This window comes from Giraffa tippelskirchi, chromosome 14, assembly GCF_054371585.1.
Source record: "Giraffa tippelskirchi isolate mGirTip1 chromosome 14, T2T-mGirTip1v1.2.pri, whole genome shotgun sequence".
NCBI classification, from domain to species: domain Eukaryota; kingdom Metazoa; phylum Chordata; class Mammalia; order Artiodactyla; family Giraffidae; genus Giraffa; species Giraffa tippelskirchi.
Genome location: NC_137288.1, coordinates 71,758,985 through 71,782,359, shown reverse-complemented (window position 1 = coordinate 71,782,359; position 23,375 = coordinate 71,758,985). Strand labels below are relative to the sequence as shown.

General features: G+C 43.2%; 1 protein-coding gene across 4 annotated transcripts in view; it reads right to left on the bottom strand.

Annotated features, from left to right (window-relative positions):
- The window catches only part of ZCCHC2 (zinc finger CCHC-type containing 2), a 46,335-nt gene that overhangs the window by 6,000 nt on the left and 16,960 nt on the right, over positions 1-23,375 (bottom strand). For all 4 annotated transcript variants that reach the window (XM_081562278.1, XM_081562279.1, XM_081562275.1 and 1 more), the window contains exons 2-12: positions 23,070-23,181; positions 20,474-20,550; positions 18,183-18,254; positions 16,542-16,654; positions 14,360-14,454; positions 11,504-11,587; positions 9,675-9,732; positions 7,398-7,533; positions 6,250-6,314; positions 5,771-5,865; positions 1,419-1,547 (exon numbers count right to left, since the gene is read on the bottom strand). In XM_081562278.1, the coding sequence (XP_081418404.1) occupies positions 1,419-1,547; positions 5,771-5,865; positions 6,250-6,314; positions 7,398-7,533; positions 9,675-9,732; positions 11,504-11,587; positions 14,360-14,454; positions 16,542-16,654; positions 18,183-18,254; positions 20,474-20,550; positions 23,070-23,181 (1,036 nt within the window). The remainder of the gene's footprint in view (positions 1-1,418; positions 1,548-5,770; positions 5,866-6,249; positions 6,315-7,397; positions 7,534-9,674; positions 9,733-11,503; positions 11,588-14,359; positions 14,455-16,541; positions 16,655-18,182; positions 18,255-20,473; positions 20,551-23,069; positions 23,182-23,375) is intronic.

The following is a 23,375-nucleotide window of genomic DNA, read 5'->3' as shown; positions in this document are numbered from 1 at the left end:
CATTATATCTATATCTGTACCTTCACACAAGTAAGAGTTAAAAATAATATTTAAGTTCAAAAGAAGCTGTTAACATTTTGCAGATGATCAGTTAAATTTCCAAATGAGCTGGGCTTTGTTTAAATCATCTTAAGTCATAGCAAATGGCTCCATGATTTTAACTGATCTCCAATGGTTTTCTGAGCATTCATTAGAAGGACTCATCTAGCAATTTAGAGATAGGTTTTCCTTTTCTGAGCTGACTGTGAAAAGTATAACGTCTTATTAACAAAACCCCATTATGACCAACAACAATAACAAAGCCACTTGCAATGTAGGAGACCCAAGTCCAGTCCCTGGGTTGGGAAGATCCCCTGGAGAAGGAAATGGGAATCCACTCCAGCATTCTTGCCTGGGAAATCCTATGGACAGAGGAGCCTGCTGGGCTCCAGTCCACGAGGCGGCAAAGGGTTGGACACAACTGAGTGACTAACAGCTTGAGTCTGCCATGTAGACAGCTGCTTACCCATGGGGCATTTGCCACCATCAGCGGCAACTGTTTAACAATATGGCTGCCTGAGGTAGCATGACCAGGTGGGACTAACAAGAGTCTGACCAAAAAACTTAGAAGAAAAACTGAAGAATGAGATGTCCACAGGAAGCTTTGAAAAGCTTAGATATATCCCTGGGAATCTAGAAGGCCATACTCATACACAGGGCTGTAGGCCTGTCCAGTAAAGATGTAAGGTGGCTCTCAATTCTTACTTCTGGCTGACTCTGAGCTTTCATTTAAGGAGGATTTGAAGATACAGTACATACAGAAAACAAAATGGCAGATATAAATCCTACCTTATCATTAATTACAGTAAATTTAAATACATAAACCAGCCAGCCAAATGGCAGAGATGGGCAGAATGGCTTAAAAAAAACCCATAATCCAACTATAAGGTGTCTTTAAGAGACATACTTTAGAATCAAAGACACAAACACGTTTAAAGTAAAAGGATGGAAAAAGAGGTACCGTGCAAACACCCAAAAGAGAGCTAAAGTGGCTATAGTATTATCATCAGATAAAACAGACTTTTAAGACAAAATTGGTCATTAGAGACAAAGAAGGATATTTATAACAATAAAAATGGTCAATCAGGAAGACATAAAAATTATAAATATATGTGCATCTAACAATATGCAATTTTCCATATTTCTACACTGATTCTATATTTTGTTATGACTCTGTCTTCTCTTTAATATCATTTGCAGTGAAACAGGCTTAAAAAATCAGCATTACTAGAAACTGCTAAGTCAATGGTCTTTAAGACACCTGTTATACCAATTTAAAGTCAATAATGGCATTTTCAGTACCATAAAATAGCTATGTTTGACAGATTTTAAGAGCACACATTTCCCTCTGCCCCCCCACACCCTTCCAAAGAGCAAACCTCTGTCTTTTTCTTCTTCACTTTCAAAACTCTCTCTTCCATCATGTCGGGGGCTAGAAGGAGAGCTGTAACTCTCTGAAGATGTCTCTCCACATGTATCGTGTCCAGATCCAATGTCCAAACTCACATCTGAAAATAACGTGATTTTTTAAAAGGTAAAATTGTTTAGTTAAATAAATTTCTGAACTGAACCATCAGAAATTACAGTTGTGATTTTTTTCCATTTTTCTACAATTATGTAATAAAAACTGGCCCTTGACCTAGGTAAAAATTCATTACTGAAAACACAATTTTAACTGAAGATAACTGACAAATACATTCTTAAAACAAAGGCAGAGAAAACAGTCAATCTTACTGACTTTAAACATCAGAATTAACGTCCTTTGTAGGGTCTGCCTAATATTACCACATCGAGGCACTTCTTAAGTCAAACAAAAACTCCTCAGAGTATACTATAAAATTCTTTCTCAAAAAAAAAACAAAACAACTCAAGAATACAACTGACTGCCAAAAATGCTTTTCCGCTAAAATCTCCATGTGCCCGAGTATCTGAAAGATTAAACTGCGCCCCATGAGGCGGACTGAGTAGCCCCTGAGCTCTGAGCAGGAGTGGATGACGGACTGGAGGACAGCGAACGCCGCCACCACTCGGGTAGACTGAGCTCACCGACGTGCAGTGAGGCCTTCGACACTTCACAGGGTAAGCTTCAGAATGTTTAAAAAAAAAGATGAGGCAGCTATTTCTCAGAATGAAATAACTTATTGCATTATTTTCTTTACATTATATAGCTAGTAAATATTTTAATCACTCAACTGTCATTGATTAATTTGCAATTTTCAAAGAAATACATACATAAATCTAAATCTATAGTGAACATCATTTCCTGTTTTTGACAATCCAGGTGCTTTAGAATTGTGTGGTCTTTGGAATTTTTATAATAAAAAAATGTGATCCTCTGGACTCAGAAGGTGAAGGTGAGGACGATTAAATATGCCAAAGGCTATTCCACAAACTGCCCTTTTTAAGCAGGGATATAAAACTCAACATTCAAAAAACTAAGATTATGGCATCTGGTCCATCACTTCATGGCAAATAGATGCAGAAACAATGGAAACTGTGACAGACTATTTTCTTGGGCTCCAAAATCACTGCAGATGGTGACTGCAGCCATGAAATTAAAAGACGCTTGCTCCTTGGAAGAAAAACTATGACCAACCTACCGAGCATATTAAAAAGCAGAGACATTATTTTGCCAACAATGGTCCATCTAGTCAAAGCTATGGTTTTTCCAATAGTCATGTATGGATGTGCAAGTTGTACCATAAAGAAAGCTGAGTGCCAAAGAATTGATGCTTTTGAACTGTGGCGTTGGAGAAGACTCTTGAGAGTCTCTTGGACTGAAAGATCAAACCAGTCAATCCTAAAGGCAATCAGTCCTGAATATTCTTTGGAAGGACTGATGCTGAAGCTGAAGCTCTAATACTTGGGCCACCTGATGCAAAGGACTGATTCACTGGAAAAGACTCTGATGCTGGGAAAGATTGAAGGCAGGAGGAGAAGGAGACAACAGAGGATGAGATGGTTGGATGGCATCACCAACTTGATGGACATGAGTTTGAGTAAACTCCGGGAGTTGGTGATGGACAGGGAAGCCTGGAGTGCTGTGGTCCATGGGGCTGCAGAGTCAAACACAACTGAGCGACTGAACTGATAAAACTTTTTTACTTATTGTTTTCCCTGATTCCACTTTTTCCCCTTCTATTTGCCATGAAGTGATGGGACGGCTGCTGCTGCGGCTAAGTCGCTTCAGTTGTGTCCGACTCTGTGCGACCCCATGGACCGCAGCCTACCAGGCTCCTCTGTCCATGGGATTTTCCAGGCAAGAGTACTGGAGTGGGTTGCATTGCCTTCTCCGATGGGACGGGGTGCCATGTTATTAAGACGACAAAGAGGAAAATACTTACACTAGCCACTGTTCTAATAATAAAAATCGAGTTATTAGTATTTATGGACAAAAAGAATCTAGACAGACTTACTTAAGAACCATTTAGATACATCAGACGACAGACCCACAATGAGTTACTGAAGAAAGAGGGCGGTCTTTAAATCATGATAATCTAGAATACACTGGGAGGTCAGCCCCAAATTCTCGGTGCCACCGTCAGCTAACAGGAGAGCGGGGCGGAAGAACACGGGCGACGCAATTGGATGAAGCTCTTCACGCTGGAAGTGAGGTAAGGCACGCTTCTCTTTAGCAGAGAGATTTAAAGCTTGGGATTTTAAAGCAAATATTGTGAAAACACAGATGATGAACAGCACCGACTGCTTCAGGGAGAAGACAACATACGGGGGGCGGGGGGGGATTTATTTTGTTCCCTTTTCTACCTTCAGAATTTTGAACTACATAAATGTATTTTACCCAAAATAAAAGTTAAATTTTAAGTTACACTTATCTTAAACTGAGTTATTTAAAAATCTGGAGAATCCATGAATCAAAGGACCCAACATTTTCAGCTTCAATATAGCATCTACATTTACTAAATGTGTGTTTGTTCTGTTAAAAAAATCTTAAAGGTAATTCCTCAGTATTTCAAAGGGATTAATAAACAGAGGGTTTTACCTTTAACCTGCCGTCAGCAAACATCTCAGCTACACCTGACAACAGTTGTACAAAGTGTTTTTTCTTTACAGTTTTACTCTATAAATAAATAAATAAATATATATACACATACGAATCAGTAGCATACAGAGAACAAGACAGATAGAATAAGGTTAATCTTGAATTAAAAATCCTGAGGTTGTACTTTCATAATATTTGAAAATAAAGCAATTAAGAGTCTGATCGAGTATCAAAAGTTCTTAACCTAGACAGCGTATGTTTTCTTACTAGAAGAGGCAAGAGGAATTACATGACTGAACACCTTGGTACTTGATGCAAGCCAAATGCTTTTCATATGTTGTCACATTTAAGTCTTACAATCTGGTGAGGTGGATATTATTCTTCTTTTACAAATTTAGGAAACTTGGGGGTGGTAAAAGACGCAAACCTACACCTGTCTGAGATCAAAGTCCACGTGCATCTCTGAAAATATGAAGCTAAAGGGGAAGAAACTGTTACCAACTTTTTGGATATAGTTCCCACATCATATGAGACCAGAGTGATGTTATGAGGGCGGCATATACCTGATAGGAATCTTAACTTGAGATGACCTGACTTAGCATGTGGTTTAGAAGGCAGTGCAGAGAAGGAACCAGGAGGAAACAGACAGGGAGTCCCGGCAGCACCTGTTTCTAGTTGTCCACCGAGAGCGCCTGTCCCTCTTCTTTCAGCTGCCATCACCACGGGAATCTCAGACACTGCAGTGTTACAACATGAAAACTTACTCCAAAGAGCTGACCCCCGGTTTCTCTGCTCTCCCTGCAGTCCCAGGGACTCTCTAACACCACGGTCTGAAAGCATCAGTACTTCAGTGCTCAGTCTTCTCAAGGTCCTTCTTATGGTCCAGCTCTCTCACATCCACACATGACCACTGGAAAAACCACCGCTTTGACTAGACGGACCTTTGTTGGCAAAGTGATGTCTCTGGTTTTTAATATGCTGTCTAGGTTTGTCACAGCTTTTCTTCCAAGGAGCAAGTGTCTTTTAATTTCATGGCTGCAGTCACTGTCTGCAGTGACTCTGGAGCCCAAGAAAAGAAAACCTGTCACTGATTCCACTTTTTCCCCTTCTGTTTGCCATGACATGATGGGACAGGATGCCATGATCTCATGGTTTTGAATGCTGAGTTTCAAGCCAGCTTTTTCACTCTCCTCTTTCACTTTCCTCTAGATGCTCTAGCTCCTCTTCACTTTCTGCCGTAAGAGTGGTATCATCTGCACATCTGAGGTTGCTGATATTTTTCCTGGCAATCTTGATTTCAGCTTGTGATTCCCATAAAGCTCCACAAAGGACGGTCATTAAAGCTTGAACGAGTCAGTAAGATTTTTTAAGATGACTCTGACATAAGAGTCCAGGCTTCTGTGAGGCTGGAGAGACCCCTGAGGTCCTGCGGCCTCTGCTCCGGAGCAGGGAGTGGCTGAGGAGGAAAGCGGTGACGAGACCGCGGCCACCGGGGGAGGAAAAGGGGCCGGCGAGTAGCTGCAGCAGAGGTCCTGTCACCCCCAAGGCCAGACTGCACTTCCTGCATTAAAGACGTCTGAAGTATTCATGGAGTTAATCCAGAAATTACTACTCACATCGATGCAGGAAAAATGTGTGTGAGTCTTTGACACACCAGCTCAACACCCACTCTAATAGGTACCCTGCTAAATATATTTAGGTGATGTGTAATTGAAAGAAAAATTCCCTTACCTTTCACAGAACCACCGTGGGTGTGCGTAAGAGCAGAGATTCGAATACCGTTTATTCTACTATTCAATCTACTGTCAGTTTTCTTAATTTTCTCCCTAAGCCAAAAGTATACATGTTACCAACATTTTTTTAACAGTCCCTAGAGAACACATTAAGTACAATACTAATAAAATTCCCCTCAATTTTTTTAATAATTGAAAAGAAATGTTTAGTAAAAGGTATAATGTGAGTGCAAGACCCCGCTTCGGTGTGCAGGACTGGAAACCCTGCCCCTCCAACCGAGTATGAACATGACAACAGCCTGGGTGTATTATGTGCATGTGCTTATTATCTAGAACTAAAAAAAGAAGTCCAGAGTAAAAAATAAAAAGAAACTAATGGAAAAATACTATTTATACTACATGAACGAGACAGGTCTATTATCAAATGTTGTCTTCTCTGACCAATTTCCATTACTGGAAACATTAAATTAAACCTACTTTTCTATTTGTGGCTTTCCTTTCTTCTTACTTATTGAAGATACACTTCGTTTTTCAGTTGAATGCTATGGAAAAGAACAGAAAAGTAACTGGTACCAAAGCGCGGCCATCCTCCAGGAGGCATATTCTCTTATTCTGATACAAGCCATTGAAATGACACAATCCCAGTTGAATATTCTAACACATTTTTATTTTCAATCTTTTTTGAAGTTACCTACTTGATCCACTAAAATTTGCATATTTTATGACAAATACTTAATCATGAGAAAAACACCTACTTTGTATTTTGCTTTTATTAACAAAATGGATGTGTTTTCTTTTTGTCACTAAAAAAACACAATCAAGTAACTGGTACTTGCTACAGATTTACTGGTCTCCTCATCAAGCTCAGGCTGGTAAAACACACGACTGTGTCAACTCTAAGAAGAGAAGGTGCAGGCACTGAAGCAGATGCAGAAAAACTACAATCAAATGGACCTGAAAAGCGGCCGTTAATAAGTATGACTTTAATAACACGATTTCTCAAAGTATGTTTTAGTGCTTTAGTTCATAAAAACACATCCCAATAAAGGTCCACATCTGGACCTGAGTGTTAACCAGTAACACAAATCCATTTTATAGAGAAGGTGGTTCTCCCCAGAGCTGTCCCAGGAAGCGTCGCCCCTGCACTCGTGGCGCCGTGGCGCCTGAACACGCTGGGGAGCACTCGGCTCTCTGATTACACCAATGCCCGAAAAGCGGGTACTTCCCAATCACATTTGGGAGTGCTGGGAAACTGACCCAAGAACTCATGAGGGAAGAGCCTTTTCAAAATTCGCATCTCCATAGCAAGACAGTGACCAAAATGTGAATAATTCTTTCAAAGCAAAAAATGTGGCATGCGGTGTATCCCTAGTGAAACATTTCCGGCATCATCACAATAAAATGTATTAGTATTTCTGAGTAATAAAAGTGATATAAATACACGTCTTCAGGTCCCAGAGGAGCTTAGTACATGTATACGAATTAACTTCAAAGCCTTACATTCAAATGTTCCTTCATTTCTTCTTACCAGATACACTAGCAGACCTCACCGTGCTTACGGAACTTGACTTGCATGCAGTAACACCGGCTGACCAGCATGGCAGAAGATGAAGCCACCCCCGTACCTGGTCAACTAAGGCCACACACTGCTCCTGGTGCTGAACGGTGGCACAGGCTGGCTTCCTCCAATCCACGACTCCATTCTGCTCAGCATACTGCATGGGGAGCCCGTCCACCGAGGAACAACCTGCACCAACAGTGCTAGCAAAAGAAAAGGTTCATGCTAGCGTGAAGCTCTGTCCTCAAAAATCCCACCGACTCAGCACACAATGAAGAAGCCAAGGCAACCCTTTCTTCAGTGCGTTAGTTTTTTACAGAATGCCTTGCAATAGCTCTAAGGAAAAAAGTAAACTATGAAAATAAGCCAGTACATAGCATTCTTACCTATTTATTAATTAATACCTGTCTCTGAGGAGCTTGACAAAGGCACAGTCTATCTCTGGACTCATTCCACATGGCTCACAGCTGGGGTACCAACCCCAATCTTGAGAGAATCGCTATGGACTGTGTGTGTCTACGGCAAGGGAAGGGACAGAATGATGCGACTGGGAATCAAGAGGAGCAGAGGCCACAGAGACAGACTCGAAGAGAGCCCAGAGCGCGAGTCACTGGGCACAGACTCTAAACCAACAGCGCTCAGCACTGGTCAACAGGAGCAGAGGCCACAGAGACAGACTCGAAGAGAGCCCAGAGCGCGAGTCAGTGGGCACAGACTCTGAACGAACAGCGCTCAGCACTGGTCAAGAGCTACAGGATGACAGAATTTTGGAAGAATACTGGAAAATAGAAAAAGGAATCAAATTTAAATTCTAGAACTGTAAAATAAACAGAAATTAGGAATTCAATGGATGGAAACAGATGAAAAAAATCAGAAGAGGAAATCTGGCCATGAGAAAACAGACTGGAGCGTGGCGAGGGAAAAAATGTGGCAACAAAAGACGTCAGAGCGAGCACACGGGCTGTGGTGACCAGTCTGACCCGTGAGCACCTGGGGCCACAGAGGGACAAGAGAACAGGCAGGAGCAGCACATGGAGAGAGAGAGGCTGGGCACCTCTAACACGAAGCTGCATCAAGCGTCAGCTTCAAGAGAGGGAACTCATTCAAAGAAAGCTGCAACCTCATCACAGGAGATTGCTGAAAACCAGATAACGGGGAAAGTCAAACACACAGTCCGGGTTTGGAAAAGCACCCTAACTTTCAGAGAATAACAAGCTGGAGACGATGGATACCTGCAGTCTTGAGCTCCCCCTAGAAGCAGAATCTGGGTGATGCGGTTGACACGGCCGGGCATCTGGGAAGCAGGAGCAAGGAGTGGGGCAAGTCAGACGGGAGGGGGAGAAGCCGGCCTGCAGGGCTGTCACTGCGGCCACCGCCACGAGCTGCAGAGGCTCAAGCCCCCTGGGACCCCCACAGCCACCTCCCCAGGGGCAGGAACCGGAGCTCCCCACCAGTGAGGGCGGAGCCCTGGGCAAATGAACGTCCCACTCTGAGCCGGCTGGTTCCAGGGCCACGCAGGCCCAGAGCACCCGCACGGCCCCCAGGGCAGGAGGCGACAGGCCCGCGGCGGGAGCCTGGGGAGGACAGTGGCTGTGGGAGGGGGTCGGAAGTCACACAGACAATTTTAGGTGCTTTGGGGCAGAAATCAAACCAGACTGAGAGGAGATGAAGTGAGGGACCAAAGGCCTGGAAACAGTGATCCAGGCGCTCAGAGCACTGACAGGAATAATTACCCGCCTGCAGTCCTATGTCCTATCTGAGAAATGTCTTTCAAAAGGGAAGGCGAGATGGACATTTCTTCTTGAGAAAAACAAAGTGAACTCATCACTAGCAGGCAATGATGACAGGAAATTCTCAAGTGTTCTTCAGTTAGAAGGATGCTCAGACACTCTGGAAGGAATGAAGAACAATGGAATGGTAGTGTCTAAATGAAGAAAAAAAAGGCTTCATGAGGTTTCAAAGAGAATTAAGATCCATGACAGGTACAGTCTGTAAGCGGGGAGGAGATGAGTGAAGGGACAGTGATGCAAGGTCCTCACGTGGGACGTGGTACAAGCACAACTGGCGTCAGACCTTCATAAGCTGCCAACGTAGAACAAAACCTCCAGGTGACCGCTGCAAGAACCGACAAGCAGTGTTTGCAGAACTATCGCGGCTAATACGAGAGAAAAGCAGAATTTAAAAAACACCCGAAAGCAAGGAGAGAGAGGGAAACAGAAAAGCTGATACAAATAACAAGCAAACAGTAAAATGGCAGAATGATAACTAAATCTGTCAGTAAGTAAACATGACACTCATTTAAAAACACACAAAGTCCTTCATGTTTTAGGACAGAGATACCTACTTCACAAGGGGACTTTTGCCGCTATGTTTCTTGTGGATTACGGTGTGCTGTAACACATCTAGAGTGGAGGAAAAAAACAATTTATTACACCACACCCTTCTGCAAAATCCAAACGGACGCCACAACTGATTTACGACCGTAACAGTGTTGACACACCACTTAGAGCGCTTCCAAGCTCACGGAAAATTCCTCAAAGAAACAGTTTTCCAAAGACACAGGTCAGTGACTGAACCTCCTTAAATATCCTCTCAAATACGTTCCACTTAATAGCAAGATCAAATTTGTCCAAAACTATGAAAGTTGACTATGAGCATTAAACTGCAAAACCACAACATTGAATAGCAGGCTTTTTTTTTTTTAACCATTAAAACAAATGAAGTGTCTCAAATATCAAAAATATACATATTAATAAAACCAACACCCATTTACCCACCTCCTGGATATCTCTGTATTTTCCTCTTTTTGTTAAGAAAGGAAACATCCCAGGAACAATTAAATGCTTCCCTCCATTGCATTCCAGTCCCTCCCCACTACAGACAGAGGTTAGTGGAAATAATCTGGTGCATGTCTTTAACCACCCATGTGTATATTCACAAACACAGTGGTGCTACATGTTTGAATATACTATAAATATCCTTTACTTTAACTACCACCTAGCGTGAACGTCGGAGAAGGCAATGGCACCCCACTCCAGTACTCTTGCCTGGAAAATCCCATGGACAGAGGAGCCTGGTGGGTTGCAGTCCATGGGGTCGCGAAGAGTCAGATGCGACTGAGCAACTTCACTTTCACTTTCATGCGTTGGAGAAGGAAATGGCAACCCACTCCAGTGTTCTTGCCTGGAGAATCCTAGGGACGGCGGAGCCTGGCAGGCTACCGTCTATGGGGTCGCACAGAGTCGGACACGACTGAAGTGACTTAGCAGCAGCAGCGTGAACGTGCCTCAATCTAGTCATAACTTTATTAACATTTGAAATGTCCGGGTAACATTCAGGGCTTTGCTGTTCCCCCACAGTCCTGTCCCCCGAGCCCATGGGCGACAAGTTCACAGAAGCAGAAATGCTGGGAAGCAGCATTAACCACCTCCAACTGCACGACAGCGTCGAATTTCTGCCCAAAATACTTGCACCAATTTAAATTCCCATTGACAGTGGGTGAGAATTCCCCTAACTTCATATCCTTGATAAGTCCCAAACTTGAAAATGGTTTGCCAATCTGATGGGTATGAAATCATTTCTCATTGTTTTTCATTTGCATTTTCTGGACTACTAAGGGGGCTGAACCGTTCAAGGTTCTTCTGTGAATTGCCTATTTTTATCTTTCCTATGTTGTTGACCAGACTGATCTTCTCAATGATTTTTAGAAGATTGTGTGGTCTGGTGGTAGGCTTTACCTGTGAATACCCTGCAGGTGTCTTCTGTGTGGCTTCCTGTCACATGTCAAGCTTTGACCTGGAACAGAAAGGTCTCCCCTACGGTTGTGCTGCTCTGTCTTGTCTGGAAAGCCTTCTTGTCCCAGAGTACTAACCTTTAAAAACTCAACTTTTATATTTTACATTAAGTTTATATATGTCACATATAATGTGCTATTCACTTGAAACGTTCTGTGCACGACAGAAGTAGGGATCTAATTATATAATTTTTCCCGACTGGAAAGTCAGCCAGTACTCCTTATCACACACACTTTCCCCCTTCTCTGAAATGCCACCTGTCACACTCCAAGTCCCCACATGTCTGTCTCTCAGTTCCTTGATCTGTGCCGACGGTCTGTTTACCTACCCCTGCGACAACACCGGGCAGAATGACTTATCCCAGTGAACCAACGTTTACCTTCTTCTTGACTTGACGCTTCCGAGCTGTCTTCTTTCAAGTGTTCTAATATCTTAGAGGTCTTCAGAGAGGATTGTAAGTTATCTGCGGGAAGTATTAAATATCATTAACTTTTAGGGAAACTATAATAGTGAGATAAACAAGTGTAATGATTACTTTTCTCCAACAGAAGATTGAGAGTTGAGAGTTAATGGTAAGGAGAACGTTTCCAGTAGTTAGGACTCTGAAGAAGCAAGGGGACGTGGCACAGACCCTGGGCTGGCGTGGGGGCCCTGAACCACGCAGCCAGCTCTCACCACAAAAGCCACAGGACTGGGGCAACTGGGTTCATGCCTGCCTGCCGTGTGCCCTGGTGCAAAATGAGGAGATGGACTAGACTAGTGCTTCTCAAACACTGTGTGAGTAAGGTTTTTGTTTTAGAATTTCCAGCTTTATGCTCCTTTTACGAATGACAGTACAACGTGGCAACATCAGATTGCTGCCAGCGACGCACAGCATCTCCTCTGTTCCTATTCTTCTTTCAGATGAGTGACCGGCGCTCGTGGATCAGCACTGGCCCTCGGAACACACTGTATGAGCTGGACGGCTTCTCCATGAGACAGACCAGTGGGCTTGCAGAGGTTACCATTTTAAGTCATTCAGGTGTCTAACATCTGTTTTCTCGGATGTCAAAATGTGGAATATTGCTATTTCAGGGAGGCGGGAGGAGTGTGGAACTGTCATTTCTTAAAAGTGTGTGTGTTAGTCGCTCAGTTATGTCTGACTGTACAACCCCATGGACTGTAGCCCGCCAGGCTCCTCTGTCCATGGAATTCTCCAGGCAAGAACACTGGAGTGGTTGTCATTTCATTCTCCAGGGGATCTTCCCGACCCCGGGATCAAACCTCGGTCTCCTGCACTGCAGGCGAATGGTTTACCGTCTGAGCCAATAGAGAAGCCCTTTCTTAAAGGAGTGGGTGCAAAATGAACTTTGCCAACAATATGTTCTTTGGTGAAATAACCTGAGATTTTCCATAATTTCAAAACATGTCCTTTAATACACTATTTTGATTTCACACAATTTGAGATCTTAAAAATCTACCAGCCTCTTTAGCATTGCTCATGTAATTTACAAACTGCTGAACTCTCCAGACGAGTTTTCTCTTACTTATGTGTGTACTACTCACTTGAGCACATTTTCCTAGGCAGCCTTGCTAAAATCTGAATTAAAAGTTTAACTTCAGGCTTCAATGCTTCTTTAGAATTCAGTTCAGTTGCTCAGTTGTGTCCGAGTCTTTGTGACCCCATGAATCGCAGCATGCCAGGCCTCCCTGTCCATCACCAACTCCCAGAGTCTACCAAACCCATGTCCATCGAGTCGGTGATGCCATCCAGCCATCTCATCCTCTGTCATCCCCTTCTCCTCCTGCCCCCAATCCTTCCCAGCATTAATTTAATTCTTTAGAATTAAACAGATGCTATTTATAGATATTCATTTAAAAAATCACACTTGGTTCAAGAAGAAAGCACTGACTGTTTTGATGTTACTGGCAAAATATTTGTTAGAAAAGGCAGCTGAGATAGATATGCACAAAACTAAACGCAAAGCAGACCATGATGAATGCTGAAACAGGAGGGCAAAACCAAACCACAGAAACATACGAGAAAGCTAGGAAATATCCTCGTGAGGTAGTTACTTCAGTTGGGTCCTAAGAAACAGGTGTGATGTTAACAGCCTATGACAAAAGGGTGCAAAAGAGCAAGACCCTGGAATAGGAAATGGCCAGGTGTACTGAGTGGCTGCCAAGCCTTTAAGCCTGGGAGAGGAGGCTCAAGGATGCTCATGACGGGGCCTGAGCCTCACAGCAGATGTTTAAAAGCTCTGAATAGAGGATGAACGGAAGTTCCAATACTCTGGCCACCTTCTGCGAAGAGCCGACTCATTGGAAAAGACCCTGATGCTGGGAAAGATCGAAGGCAAAAGGAGAAGGGGAGGGTGACAGAGGATGAGATGGTTAGACAGTGTCACTGAATCAATGGACATGAATTTGAGCAAACTCTAGGAGAGAGTGAAAGACAGGGGAGCCTAGTGTGCTGCAGTCCATGGTGTCACAGAGTTGGACACAACTTAACAACTGAACAACAACAAGAGGATTAACAAATTGATCCCCAAGATAATCCTGGGGCAGGTTACAATGGAGTGAGAAACTAGACTCGGAGAGGAGTGAGGCTCTGTGCAGTCTCTGTATGAAAAAAAGGCCTGGCGATGGGACTGGTGAGAAGGGTAAGAAGGAAGATGCCCTTTGTCTCGTGTGGCTTGGTCTTTAAATGACTGGATGTGAAGGGGAAATGTGAAGAGGGTAAGGCCAGAGTTTCCAGCCTGGGAGGCTGGGGAGGTCCTTATGGGAATAGGGGCAGAGGTCAGAGGTTATCCATCATCCAGGCTGCACTGGAGTGTCTCTGCAACCTGTGAGTCAGGTCTGTCAAGGGGCCTGAGGATCCAGAAGGCACACGAGTTTGAGATACTTGGCCCCTGTTTTGTGATGTGTTTTTTTCTTTTAAAATTTTCATTACAGTATAGCTGATTTAGCTGTTAGTTTTTGCTGTACAGCAAAGTGAATCAGTTATACATATACATATATCCACTCCTTCATAGATTTTTTTCACATACAGGTCATTACTGTTTTGTGACATTAGCTTTTATAAGCTACTTCCTTTAAAACTGCAGTGAAAATTCACTAAAAACTACCAATCTTTCTAATTTGTATGCTACTTGACCTTAACTAAAATGACAATCCCACATACAAGATGGCTGGTAAAGCAAGAAATTCAAGCCAGAAAAATGTCTAATTTCTACGCAGGAGCGGAGACACTTACTGAGGCTGTGTAGAGGGTCAGATGATATGGACTGAAAAAAGCTGTGTACTTTCTGACTCTGTAGAAAAGCTTGTGATGAAGTTGAAAATAGCTGCCTGCACGTAAAAAGAAAAGAGATTGGTTAATTTCATGCAATAAACCCACAAGGTAGGTGAGATGGTAAACAAACCAAGTAGCAGTTTAATTCAGGTACAAAAAATTGTTTTCCTAAGGAAGAGAATACTTGTTTGCTAATGTATTTCCCATAGGAGAAAACGAATAAAAGACTTATTTACAAGAATCTAATAAACAGGCTTATTTTCAATTTTATATAATCTAGTAATAAGGTTTCAATTCTGATCCAACATGTATTATTAACAGTCACCTTTCTGCTCAGAAAAACAACTGCAGGTTCTTTACCCTTCTTCACAGGTGTTACTTTTCACCATTTGGCTGCACCATGAAGGAACCGTCCCACTCCCTGAAAATACAGAGACTGGGAAGTTCGGGATGCGGGAGATCTGGGAACTAGAAGACGCCGCCAGGTTAATTACAAGTACTGCTGCAGACTAAGGCATGCATGGCTGATGAGTCACCTCGGTATGCATCACACCATGAGTCTAAGCTGTTATCTTTAAAAACAGCTTTCCTCGTGTTGTATTAATGTCAATAGGGGATTCCAAGTGGAGGTCTTCCCTACAAAAGGGGCAGAGTTACAGCACAGTCTGATGGAAAGTTTACTTGGGATGTGAACACCAGCTCAATCACTCACAAGCTGAGTCACCCTAAACAAGGCATGTGGCCTTTTGGCTCCAATTTCCTCTTAGGAAATATCAACATTCTTCAAGGTTATGATACTCAAATAGTACACACACATTAAACTGTCACCCTGCTCAACATACAAATCCCTTTTCATTGCTTTTGAATACTTTAAGTGCTCATTCAAAACTTTAGTTCTTAATGTCTTCCCAAGGTTTCAGACTTACCATTCCAATCAGTTATAAAGTCATCAAATACCATACCAAGAGATGACCCTTACCGACCGAAGCTGCCTTGTGCATTAGACAAAACTGCTTCTTGGAACTCAAAATGTGGAGGTAAACATTCAACAGGAAGACAAAGGGGGAAATGGAGAGATGGAAGAGAAACAGAGATGCAAAGTATGGAGCTCATCTAAATTTCCAGGTCTGAACACACTACCAAAGGCTGAGGATTAAAATCCAAAGGCATCTATCTACCCAGTTATGTTTACAAAGCAACTACTTGGTCAGAAGTACAGTCGTATCAAGTACAAGGCAGGGGCTTGTAATCAGCATACAGACTTGTCAGAATCACTGCTGCAGGGCCCCGAGAGAGCAATTACACCCAAACAGAACACAAAGTGGCCATCAACTACTCGCGCAATTAAGTAAGAAATCAGGATTACATTTTGACATGACAGACGTCATCCAACCCCAAATGCACGTTTCAGTACCATACCTTCAGCTTCCTAACCCACAGCGCAGGCAGAAGGGAACGCAGACACCAGGCCCTGTACTGGCCCCATTGCCACCTCACTGACACTCTCATTTCCTCCCTCTTTACACACTTTCCTCCCTCACACACTCATTTCCTCCCTCTTTACACACTTTCCTCCCTGACACTCTCATTTCCTCCCTCTTTACACACTTTCCTCCCTCACTGACACTCTCATTTCCTCCCTCTTTACACACTTTCCTCCCTCACACACTCATTTCCTCTCTTTACACACTTTCCTCCCTCACACACTCATTTCCTCCCTCTTTACACACTTTCCTCCCTCACACACTCATTTCCTCCCTCTTTACACACTTTCCTCCCTCACACACTCACTTCCTCTCTCTTTACACACTTTCCTCCCTCACACTCTCATTTCCTCCCTTTCGTCTTCCTGCTGCTTCACAACTGCTGTATTTCTTAATGGTATGAATGACAGTGACACTAACCCAAAACCCACAAACTGGGAATCCGTGTTCCGAATCCGATCTATGGTTTTGGGACCACAGCCTAGCCACACAAAACAATCAAAGGTGTTTTTACAGGGAAGTCTAAGAAAAAGTCACTTCTTTAATGTAACTTTTGCAGAGACGTCACCCCCATCCTCAGCCCAGGCCGGCCATGAGCAGCCTGAGGCGCGCTAGGCGCGCGCAGACCTCAGCTCAGGAGCGCGGCGCGCAGACCTCACCTCAGCACGGGCTCCAGGTCGGGGTGTCGCCGCTCCTCCCTCTTCAGCGAACCCTGATTCAGGGCTCGGAGGATGGTCTTGTCAAAAGTCTCCGAGGACAACTCCTTGGGAAGCTAGGAAAGAAAAACCGCACAGCCAGCGTCACGTCTCTCACTCACTGGCAAATACATCACAAACCAGGGGCATAAAAGGAAGCTAAGTGCCTCCTGCTCAGAAATCACCCAAAAACCTTTCCTTTTCTAGGCGGGGTCCCGGGGGCGGACCCGCAGCACTCACCCCGCTCCAGGTCACCAGGCACCCCTCCCTCTCCGCTTCTGGACACCCAAACCGAGGCGCTTCAATTAAATGGAGCATTCCCCAGAGCTCAAATAGCCTTCTGCAAAGTGTGATCTGTCTTTGTTGTTGCCAGTTCTGTGCCTCCTGTTTCACACGTGAACCTCAGGCCACGTCAGATGGCCAATGCTACACTCCCAGTGAAGAGCTGGGTGGGAACGGCCGGGCAAAACCCCGCGTTTTACAGGAACAGTCCCCACCTCAGCCCTGGCCGAGCTCAGCGTGCTAGAAGCTCTTCTTTAAAAACACTGAGGCCTGATGGATAACCATCTACAAAACCTAGCAACAATTTAGTTTTCGTAACTCTCCTCATGAGTTCTTTCATGCGTGCGGTCACACACAGTTCAAACTCTGTGTCCTAAGGACTGTGTCTGGTGCTGCGGCTACAGCACAGAGGAAGAAAGCTGCACCTGGCCTCATGGGGCTGCCTGCTGGGGGGCAGGGACAACACAGGTGCCGGACACGCTGCCGGCAAGCGGGGGTGGGGGGGCAGGGCGCGGGCCCCGGGGTGGCCACTGACACGGGGAAAGGGACTGCAAGGCCAGACCGCACTCGTGCACATTTCAGCAAACTCCAAGTGCCGTCCACCAGCCTCCACAAAAGTTAGAGTGTTAGTGAGCACAGGCTGCAAAGGGGACAGTGTTTACTCTTACATTTTGCAGATGATTTTAAAAGGAAGGTAAACAGGAAAAAAAAGACATATGGTAAACTTGAAAGGATATTTTATAATAGGAAATTTGTTCCTAGAAGTACACTATCTTGCCACTTATTTCATATAACTTGACAAGGCACTGGTCTTACCAAAAAAACCCACTATATTCAAATGTTGGCTAAAGGGGGGGTCAATAATTACTATGATTCTTAAGGATAAGTTATCTATTTGGGACTTATAATTATATATATAGATACATTTTTTTTTTAAATCTAAGGTTTTAGAGAAGTTGTGTGACTAAAAAATGAAATCTATCATGAAAAAGAACAGTCAAAGCTTAGGAAACCCAGAGGAGAGATCTTGTTGGGTGCTGGGCACACAGCCACCACCAACATACATCTCAGCAAGAAGTTAGGAATAATAAGGTTCCTTTTTTTTTTCCAATGTGGAAAGCCTTCAATTCCTTATATTGGCAATATAAAGTAAGAAAATCTATGCTTAGAATAATATGACATTTTCTACAGCTAATGTTCATGAAGAGTCATCAGCCAACCTCTATATACATGTTTTAATATTCCTGGTGTTTACTTTGGTGCTACTTTTGGATTCTGCGTATTATATCAAAATCATTTTAACAATAAAATCTATATTTTTACCTTCAGTAGAAATTCCTGTAGTTCTTGGTGGGTTTTGGTTACTGTTGTGACTGAAAGATCAGACCAATTTACCTGATTTAAAAAGAAAAAAAAAAACAACACATACTATACAGTTATTTCTTAGGCAAGAACTGACTGGAAAAAAGCCATGTGTAAAACAGATGACCTTACTTAAACTTTATCAAGATCAACAAATTAGAAATATAAAGTTAATCTGTTATCATAATTTCTTCAAAATTGTTAAAATTAACTGTATATTGACATGTTAATTAAAAATTTTAGTAACTTCTTTCAAATTGCATGGTTTTCAAAACAAGCTGTCTTCTAAAAATGTGACTACATTTTAGTAATTTTTCAGAAAGGAAAATGTCTTACATTCCTTTTGGAGAAGTTGTAGGACTCTAAAATGACACTTGGAAAGTACAGATCTAAGGCCCAAGAAAAAGAAAAATTCTATCTCCTGAAACTTATTAAATACACATTCTTAAGAGAAATACAGGGTTCACTGTCCCTCTTTGGTAGTACTGCATTGTACTTTTATGGGAATTTATAGTTTAGGAAAAGATTTCATCAACTTTATCTTAATGCTTTAGAGTCCTATTAAGGTGGATGAGGCAGATATGACTGTTTCCATTTGCAGATGGAGAAACTAAAACTCAAAAAGGCTAACTGACAGATTCAAACTGTAAGCAAGCAGAAGAGCCAGAACTAAAATCGATTACCCACCTACTTCTTGGATACTTTTAATTCAGTGGACTCAATGGTGGCCCACTAATAATTTCTACTTTACAATTATCTAAGCTGAGTAAATACTTGAACTATGTAACACATAAGCCTTACCAACTACTCACGTCACAATTAACCAAATACTTAACAATACATTCAAAATTTTACCCAGCAACCCTCAAACAAATATCCTTATTAACGGGGCACAACTTTTAAATGACTTCTAATTATTCAAATGGTCGTTGAGCAGCTACTTGTGTCAGACACTGTTCTTATGAAAGGATACGGAGGGGACAAGACAGCAAAGTCTCTGCGGGCTGAGGTCAGAGCCCAGCGCAGGAGTCAGAACGGAGCCCATGAACAGAGAGAGTTCCGTCAGTGATCAGGGCTCCAAAGACAGTGCACTGGGCACGGAGCAGGGGCTGTGAGAAGCACAGGAGACAGGTGCCAAGAATGACCTGGGGGGGGTCTTCAATCTGGTCTGGGGTCTAAGTCTGCTGGCAGATAGATGGTTCAGAGCCAGAGAACACGAAGACCTTGAGGAAGGAATGAGCTAAGAGCTCCAGCAATGAAAGGAGAGCTGGACTAGCTGAGTGAAGAGCGCAGAATGGCTGGCATCAAATGTTACAAATGTAGATGAGATGTGGAGATGAGGACTTAAAATTTGAAAACTGAGGATACTTTACAGAAGGCAGAAGCCAGTCCCAAAACTTATTCAACAAAACCAGGCAAGTCAGACACAGTGAGATGCAGAGGATGATGATTCCTGCTCTCTCGGAGATGACAGCCTTCTGGAAAGAAATACCATGTAACCCAAGTACAAGAACCTGGGAAAGGGATGATGGCAGTACACCCGGGATGAAGGAAAAGACCTTCTGCTGGAGGATCAGAAATGACCTCCAGAGGCAGGATCGCTGACGTCTGGCGGGCAGCTCCTCCAGAAGGAAGTGAGGGCCGGACGCACAGAGACGGCCTCCTCCCTGCAGCTCCAGGGCGCAGGCGGCCCCGTCTGAAGAGCAGGGCTGGACGGTGCGGCCCCGGGTCCACAGCACAGGACGCAGGCAAAGAGGAGCCGCAGGGACGGACAGTGCCGGGCTCTGTGCTCAGGCAGACAGTGTGTGACGGACAGAAGGACAGCAGCACAACCCGAGAGCAGACTAGGCAACGAGAGCCAGGAAATAGCAGCCTCGGAGCAAGAGGAGACACGCCCGAGAGAAGATGCCACGAAGGAGGACGCCTGTCATCCCGACGTTTCACAATACTGCTGAGTGTTTACTTTCACTTTCTAAAGTTTTTCTTATGTCTTAAATCTAAGGCTCTTATTTCTTTTTAATAAAACTGTTAGAGTAATCTTAATGTGATACATTTTTTTTAAAAACTAGGCAAACCATGCAGCATATACTGAAAACAGCACATTCCCTTAATTAAGACAAACACAGACATGTGTACAGCTTTTCTTAAGTTAGCAAACCTGCCATTTAGTTTTTCCAAAGATCAATTTTCATTCCTTCCAAAAGATCATTGAACACAGTGTGAGGTATCTTTTTTGGGTGAGAGTAGCTTACTTTGAAGGTGTACTCCCAATATTTGTCAGCCCTTTTTCTCTGGACTCCTTTCAACATTATCTTCTCAATGTGTACAGCTGAAAGAAAGAAAACATGCTGACTTGTTCTACCGAGACTAGATACACATTTCAGTTAATTCAACCTGACACAGCCAAACGGTTAAGCTATTTATCTTCATCTTTACTACTAGCCTTAATCATGGAATAAAACCAAAAAACCCAGAAGCACAGCAATGTGCTGTCCATCCATCAAGTAATTTCTTTCTGCGAGTATGCTGAGTGCCTGAAGTCGTTACAAGCACTCTGCTAAGCACTCAAGATAACTAGTAAGAGGTGCCTGCAGTGAAGATTGCTTATCTAGAGGAATCTTCAAAACTGCTAATTCAAATTACCACAAAGACAGCACTTTAGAGTCGTTCAGTTATTTAGGCAGATTAGGTATAAACTAAAAAATTTTTAAATGGGGGAACTCTTCAAAAGTAATAGGAAAGTGATAAAGACTTCTTTCCAATTCCGAATTTAAAAACTGTTTCCCTCAAGTGTGACCCTTAATATCATACAATGGTAACACAAACATTATAATGAATTATGATGGTTCACTGTAGTAAAACTTCTCATGATTTATTATACAATAGTGGTCATAAATTACACTGGTGGCTTAAGAACAATTACACTGAATTGAACTAGATAAGATGATCAGCTCACTCATGAAGTAAGCAAAAGTGCAAATCCCCAAAGTCCTCATTTCATACATCGTTCACTAGAAGTTACCACCTTAGGAAGTAAATTTCTTTACCAAGTGAAAAGAGCCAGTCTACTAAGCATAATATAAGGACTTAAGGAAAAAAAAATTTTGTTGCTCAGGGTATAAGTAGAAGAAATGGTCATGAAGATGATAAAGGTCACAGGGAAGAAGTTAGGAAAGTGACTCAACACAAGGTCACTGCTCAAGTCACAGGGGGCAGGAGATGGAAAAGAAAAGGGAAAGACTCACTTTGCCCTAAAGGAAGAAGCTAAAACAGGTGAAGTTAGAATATACAAAGGAACAAAAATGTGCAGGAAGAAGTAAGACTGCTATAGATCACAGAAGGTGGGCACTGAGAAAGCAGGAATCGTAAGATTACAGAAATCTGCTGGTAAACAGACATTAGGAGACACCATTACCCAAGTTTTGTGTTAACTTTCCAAGTGTCTAGTGTTTGGTGGCCTGCTTCTGGGCCAGTTTCCCTCAGTGGATGAGAACGTTGAGGATGGAGACGGAACAACCGCAGACGCCAGGTGGGGTGAGCAGCCTGCAGTGGCTCAGAACTGCTGTGCATGATGAAGGCCGGAGGAGGGGAGGGGGCCTGCTGTTTCCAAAAGCTGCTCTATTCAATTACGTGAAGGATGGTGCTATTAGATAAAAACAATGTGAACTAATCAATGTTCTGAAACATGAAGCAGCTCTACTTCTGAAAACAGGCTGAGAGAAGGGACCACAGGGGCAGTGTGGGTACAGAACATGCCTATGGCTTCAGCCTCGACTTCACATTCTTCCTGCTGTGATCTATCCGAATCGAGATGAGGAAGACAGAGGGCACAGGGTGAACAACGGCTGATAATGGGAGGCCCTGCAACTCTCAAATTAAACAACTGCAAAGCATGGACTATGGACATTTGTTTAAAAGTGAAAGACAACAGGAAGAACCATCTATAAGTACCATCTTACAGTTAATTATTACAATTTTGATGCAGTCTTTTTATTTTCTTTTTAACTATCTTAAAAAAAAAACCCAAAAAACCCACAACAGACCTCACTGTAAACCCAAACTCTGCTTCAGGTGACTGCAGACTCACTGAGCCTGGCTGAAGCAGACCATGCAGGGTCCCAGATTACTCTTCAAGGTTCAGTAATCTTGAACACAAGCAGTAATTATGTAAACGCTTTCTAAACCTTAAACATTCACACCTATTTTTCCTCTGTGAAGAAAAATGCACTACATGAAAAGGATTATTATCGAAACTAAAAGGAAACAGAATGACATCAATTCAAAGCTGTTATAACTGAGTGTGATGCTCACCACATATCCTTCACCCTTTCCAAATTTTCCCTCAGCAGGTTAACGGACCCCCAGATGTAAAGGGAAGAGAACGTGTGAACCCGTTTCTCTTCGAGGGGCAATGTCCTTTCACGCCCCCACCCAGACCTCTTGAAAACTGCATCACTGTAGGAAGCATGTGCTTGTAAGAAATCTCTCCTCTCTTACAGTGCACTTCAGTAAAATGAACTTTTTCAGCAGACCTTGAGCACATTCTACTGCTAAAGCACTGTACTAATACTTCGGGGGGAGGTTCAAGTCTTTGCCCTCCAGAAGTATGCAGCCGGATTTAAGACAAGGGACCACAAGGCAGAACCGAGTTAAGTGCGGGCTGGGACAGAGGAGTTGGAGCCCATACGCAGACTCAAGGAAGCGAGAGGCCCAGGATTTGAGCCAAACCAGGACCCACAGACTTCTGTACTCCACAAAGGAGCAAGGGGGCGAGTTAGCCAGTGTCAGCAGCACTCTGCAATCTTCTTGCGTACAGACAGTTTAAAGTTTAGGAAAAATACAACATACCTTCTCGCTGGGTTCTGTGAGGTGCCACAGTAAGTCCATCATGAGGTACTGGGGCTTGTTCTATTAAACTGGCCTCGTTACTTTGCATATAATCACCGTAAGAAGAGTCATTCTAGAGGAGAGAGGGGGCACAGGTTAATCTGCGTCTGAGACTAAGAACAATGAATGCCACAAAACTAAGCTAGATTCAAGCGATACTTTTAACAGCAGTAATTTCAACAGCAATTTTAGAGATAACATAGGTGATTATACATTAAGAGCAGAAAGGCACAGTGCCAGAGCAGGAAAGAGATAGCAATATTTATC